A 6,000-nucleotide genomic window follows, 5' to 3' on the forward strand; every position below is an offset into this window, starting at 1 on the left:
GGACCCCTGTCCTCTCAACTTTATCTGCAAACTGGGGTGAGCTTGGCTTCTCTCCATGGGGCTTCTGGGGAGTAGATGAGCCCCATGCCCAGCTCACCGGAAGGACTCAGTGATGGCAGTTTGTTTATAAAGACAAAAATCAGAAAAGGACCACATGGTCCTCCCTTCTGGTTTCCCACCTTAAAGCCAGTTGCTAAGCCTTTGGACCCTGGACAGCCTCAGAATGAGCTTGTGTTTTAAAGGTAAAGATTGAGATGCTTATACATTCAGGGAGCCCCTTTGCCCAAAGTCACCATCCATTCATTTTGTTAAGTTCCCCCAAATAAATGTACTTCAATGAGAATGCTCAGTCTAAAATAGCTGCGTTTTTTCAAGTAGCAGCCCAGCAGACTGACCTTGCTCGGATGCCAGGCTGCCTGCAGCTTCACAAAATGTTTGAAGAGAAAGATGTGTTTGGCTCAGCTGGGGAGGGGTTGGCTGGTAGGTGTCTTGATGTTTTTAGCACTTTTTCTGTGGAGCCTTGAAGTGACAGCCTCAGGTGCTTGGACAGAGCGTTCAGGGACAGAAAGGAGCCAGGGCCTGGTCTCAGTGTCTCTTCAGTCGCATCCTCGATGTCCGAGGGCACCAGGGCATCTCAGACCCCATCGCTGGGGCCCCGGAGGCTCCCTTCTGCAGCTGTTAGGCTGTAATCTAGGGATCTGCTGGGTGAATGAGGTTGGGGTGAGCCTTGGCTCCGTGGCCTAGGTGGGTCTGGTCCTCACCGAGTCTTCTCCTCCTGCCAGGGCTGCATCCTGGCCGCCCACAGTCACACACTCTGTGCCGGCTCCGTGGGGCCCACAGCCCGACACCCAGCAGACGTCCGTGTGGCTTGGGGTGACGTGTGGGGACAGTAGACCTGTGGGTTTGTGATACTGATGTGGCTTCATTTCTTTAAGCCAGAAACATTAGTGTGAACCGCGCCTCCAGCCTGGGCTGCACAGAACCCCAGGGCAGCAAGCCCTGTGTTAAAAGCCTGCCCTGATGGGCCAGCCCCTCACCTGGGTGGGGGATGACATCCAAGGTGGGGCCACATGCTGTTCGGGTCACGCGGGGACGTGGCCTGGGAATCTGCCCATTGCCTCCTTCCCAGCTGACAACACTTCTCTCCTCCTGACCCCCCAGTCCCTCCACGGTTAGTTAGCCCTGTGCAGAGACACGTTGGACATCTCTCACAGTTGTGACAAGGGTGGGGGTCCCATCGATTCTGGAGACTCTTGATGGTTTGGCCTCTCTCAGCCTCCCTGTATCCCAGCCTTTCGTGTGTCTCCAGAACCCAAGGGTCCCAGATCTTGCTCTGCACGCCAGGTCCCAATCTGAACCCCCTGCTCGCGCCTCTTCTGTGAGTCAGGCTCCCCACCCGCTGACGGCAGCTTGTCCTGCTCTGCGCCCTGGCCGTCCTGCACTGGCCGTCTGGGTCAAGCGCATCACTTCTCCAGTTTCCCCAGTGGTGGTGGGAACACACGAACAGCCGTCATCTCACCCACCCCACCCGTCCGTGTCCCGGGCTACCGAGTGGAAGGACCGCAGGCTGGGAGGCTCCAAGCAGTTGAGGTTCATCCTGCCTCTGTTCTGGGGCTGTCGCAGGGCTGGCTTCTCTGGGGGCTCTGCGGGGGTCTGTCGTGCCGCTCTCCCAGCTCCTGGGGGCTCCAGTGCTGCGGTTGCATCACCCTGTCCCTACCTCCAGTCTTCCCTCTTTCTCTGCGTGTCTGTTTCTCTCCGCATAAGGACACCAGTCATTGGAAGAGGGGCAGGCACCCCATTCCACCAGGGCCACAGCATATCTGGTTCCATCTGCAAAGACCCTGCGTGATTTACAGGAGGGCGAGGATGTGCAGGCGGGGGGCCCAGTACATCCTGCGATCGTGGGTTCCAGCAGAGGGTTTGCTCAGGCCACACAGCATCCAGGGAGCCAGCACGTGGTCTCTGCAGGGCCAGCTTTCTGGGATCCCAGAGCCTGCCCTCAGCCCTGCCTCATCCCCGCCCCTTCCTCCTCAGGCCTTACTGAAGATGGACTGCCAGGGCCTGGTGGTCAGACTCATCCAAGACTTCGTGCTCCTGACCACGGCGGTCGAGGTGGCGCAGCGCTGGCGGGAGCTGGCCGAGAAGCTCGCCAAGGTGTCCAAGCAGCAGATGGACGCATACGAGTCTCCCCACCGGGACAGGAACGGGGTGGTGGACAGCGAGGTGAGCCCGGCTGCCCTTCCCTCCACCTGTCAAATGCAGTGGTGACAGCGTCTACATTAGATCATTTTTAGGAGGACAGATGATGAAGTGTGAAGGCAAGTGCTCAGTGCAGAGGAGGCTCGCGATGAGAGGGAGCATGTCCATCCTTATCGGGATCCTTAGTTGGCAGCCAGGCCCTGGGTGGTGGTGAGGCTGCTCTGCTCTCAGGTGGGACATTGGAACGGCATCCTCGGAACTGCCAGTCCCTGGCTGATCCTGATCTTAAATTACCTTTGGCCCAATTGGAGGACGCAGGATGATGGGGCTCTGCCCCACACAGGGTGGGGTGGACAGATCCTTGTATGTTGCCGGCTTCAGCCAAGGCTGGTTGGGTCCCTGCTCAGAGAGTCTGTTTTCTCACTTGTTTTGTGGAGGTCACTTTAAGCTTCTGGAAAGACAGAAAGGCTCTGAAGACCTAGGAAGCAGGAAGTCCCCAGGATAAGGGCATCCTTTATTGATGTGGCGAGTTTCTAAATAAATGGAAAGTGCTATGGGGTTGGAAGGAAAGAGGCCCCTTCTGTTGGCTTGGCCAGTACGTGGTACTGATAGCTTACAATGAACGGTGTTGGATTCATAATCTCCGAAGAAGAAGATTTAGGGACCAGGCACCAGGCTTGATCACTCAGGAGCTTTTGTATAGCAAAGTTTTGTTAAAGTATGAAAAGGACAGAGGAATCTTCTGACATAGACTTCAGAAGGGGGACGAAGAGCGTCTCCCACTCACTAGTCTTACCAAGGCCATATATACTTTTACCAGACCCACTCCCACAACAAACATCTTAAGAGAACAAGATAAATCAGAGGGTTCTTGTTAGGCAGAAACATGAACTTGAGCAGGATACTTTGTTATATTGACTAAGACAAAGCAAAGTAGGGAAAAAAAAGTTTGTCCTTTTCTCCTAGAGAGCCTCAGACCCCTCTCTCTTTCTCGGGGACCCTGGACTTCTTATCAACCTACCTAGGAATTGACTCTCAGCACTGCCCACCTGCTCTCACGCAAAGTGCCTTCTTCCCTCTGAAATGTGCTGGCCCAGGACAGGGTCGACTGCTTTGGGGTTCATGATGCTGGTGCTAGGAGAGGTAACTCGGACCAGCTCTCTCACTGTCTCCTAATCTCTGCTCTCTCTCTTGGTTTTCGATGACCGCACCATCCAGGCCATGTGGAAGCCCGCCTACGACTTTCTCCTCACCTGGAGCCACCAGATTGGGGACAGCTACCGGGATGTCATCCAGGAACTGCACATCGGCCTGGACAAGATGAAGAACCCCATCACCAAGCGCTGGAAGCACCTCACGGGGACCCTGATCCTGGTGAACTCCCTGGACATCCTGCGGGCCTCCGCCTTCAGTCCCGTGGACCATGATGACTTCGTGATTTGAACAGGTCCCCGACCTCCTGCTGCTCTGGGGCACGGACCCTCCGTCTGCCCCGGATGCCCGGGCGGGCACATGGCACTGGGGAGGGAGGGAGGGTCAGCTGCTCAGACACACCCAGGGGCCCTCCCCACTGGACCCTCACCCAGGACCAAGCACACATATGATGTTCCACCGGCCTTCTCCATCGTGGGGGAGGCCCGAAGGGAATTTCTACTGCAGGTAGTTGCCAATCAAATAGGTTTCTATTTGTTAAGTATAAATTTAAATTTAAAATCAGTTTGTTTTTTTTTTAAAGTATGGGGGTAGGGCGTACCAGAAAGGTGGTTATCTAATTTTTTACTGGACCCTAAATTAAAAGAAGAAAACACTTCTTAGGATCAGATAGTGTTGAGGTTTTTATGTTCTATGAAGACCTTTTTAAATTATGTCACAGATGTATATATGTATTTAAGGGTTGTGGGAGCGTTTCTGGTTGTCGGACACACTTTGAATTTCACCACTGAGCACGGGAAGACACTTGCTCAAGTGCCAGACCTTCTTGGCTGTGTACTTGTGAAAAAGAAATCAAATAGAAACGTGGTGTCTCAGTAAACGAGTCCAGTCGGTGCCCGCCCGTTCTTTCTGAGGCTGTCCTGGTCCTACTCTTCCCTCCTGTTTTTATTACCTTCCGACCCTGGCCTCGTGTTGCAGGAAGGATCGGCCATGACACAGGGGAAGACTTTCTGAGCCCCTGCCTGTGTGCCCTTCGCCACCCGGAGCCAAGTGGTCCCTGCAGCTCTGAGAGGCCTCGCCCAGCCTCTCCCGGGGGCAGGGAATGCTTGCTGCAGAGCTTACAGCCTCTCTTCTGGGCACAGAGAGCACATCACCACAAGCACACCCTATGCTGATGTCCAGAGATGCCTGCTGGCATTTGCCAAACTCCACTTCACCTGAAATGGAGCCCTTCTCCCCTCCTCGTCTGTCTGTCTCTCCTTTCCTTGGAAATAAAGAGCATAGGGAAATCTTTAAAGACAAAAAGAGCATGAAGATTATCTGAGCAGGGTGACCATTGTCTGAAAATGTTCTCACGTAAAATCTGAGCCTTGGCTGACGGTTGCCTTGATGGCTTGATAGCTGGAGATCACCTTGCTGGGCTGAATTCTGCAGTCGCGTGTGGTTGCATCATCTCGGAAGAAAGTGAGGGATGGGCGAGAAGAAACATCTGGAAGATCAATAGAGTCGATGCCCGGGAAGGTGCCGGGACACGCGCCGTGCTTACAGGAGCGATGCACCATCTGGGATTCCGGAATCTCATTCTCTAAATCTGCTTGCTGGAAGCGCGTTAATTACTTAGTATAATCCATGTAAATCCCTTATTGGGCTAAAACATTCTTCTACAGCTATTGATTCCGATTCAGAAAACCCACAGCTAGAAAACAACAACAACAAAAAACATTACAGATTTTATGCTGCAAAAACCGAGACACCCCACGATTCCCCTCCCCATCATCCCACGAAATCATCTTACATTCTGCGCTCCACTCTCCGCCTTCAGTCTTCCCAGAGAGCATCTCTCACTTTTCCCCAAAGAAGAAACAAAACCAGTCGCACCTTAAATATGGAGATTTTTTTCCTCAGGGGCTTTAAATAGTTTCCTATGCAACGTGTCTTGTAGCACAAATTCAATTGTATGAAAGTTGCAGTAAATTTTCTTTGGATATTTTAACCTAACTGTGCGTGCGTGTGTTTCTGTACCCAACCAGACTTTAAATAAAGCACAAAGCCTAGTGTATCTATGCACAGAGCCATGTCCCGTTTCCCCCTCTGCCTTCCGCCATGGTCAAGGGGACATGACATAGATGGCAGGGTGACATTTGGGTTAGTGAGGCTCTTGTTTTCTTGCTGCTGATTTAATTGCTCTTGGAATATAGGAATCTCAGCCATTACTGACTAATGGGAATCAAGTGTGGCCCAGAGTACCCAAAGGTGCAGATGGCTTACCTTTTTCTCGGTCTTTTGCACCTGGAATTGGCCAATCCCACACCCACCGTACACAGCTGAGCGTGGACATCAGGTTAGAGCAAGACAGACTCCCAGAGGCCCTGCCCTCACCTTGCTTTCGGAATACCATGTAGCTCAGGGAGAGAACGGAATGGGGTGGGGGCAAGCGATGGAGCCCAGCCCCACCTGGAGGTGGTGGGGAGGGTGGGGAGGAGGCCAGCCTCCTTTAGAAGCGACTTGAGCCCAAGGTCAAGGGGTAAGCAGGCACCAGCCAGGCCAGACCAGGGGAACAGGGTGCCTGCAGCATTGAGGGGGCACAGGGACCACCGGAGGCTGACCCCTCCGTGGGCCGGGGTGTGCTGAACAGGCAAGAGCCTCTGA

The 6,000-nt window shown here is 53.6% G+C and overlaps 1 protein-coding gene across 5 annotated transcripts in view; it reads left to right on the plus strand.

Annotated features, from left to right (window-relative positions):
• The window catches only part of SH3BP4 (SH3 domain binding protein 4), a 98,547-nt gene extending 93,198 nt beyond the window's left edge, over positions 1-5,349 (plus strand). For all 5 annotated transcript variants that reach the window (XM_070786932.1, XM_019957955.2, XM_070786933.1 and 2 more), the window contains 2 exons: positions 2,035-2,223; positions 3,418-5,349. In XM_070786932.1, the coding sequence (XP_070643033.1) occupies positions 2,035-2,223; positions 3,418-3,642 (414 nt within the window). In that variant the 3' untranslated portion in view covers positions 3,643-5,349. The remainder of the gene's footprint in view (positions 1-2,034; positions 2,224-3,417) is intronic.
• Positions 5,350-6,000: the final 651 nt, after the last annotated feature.

The sequence above is a fragment of the Bos indicus genome, chromosome 3 (assembly GCF_029378745.1).
Source record: "Bos indicus isolate NIAB-ARS_2022 breed Sahiwal x Tharparkar chromosome 3, NIAB-ARS_B.indTharparkar_mat_pri_1.0, whole genome shotgun sequence".
Classification (NCBI taxonomy): Eukaryota; Metazoa; Chordata; class Mammalia; order Artiodactyla; family Bovidae; genus Bos; species Bos indicus.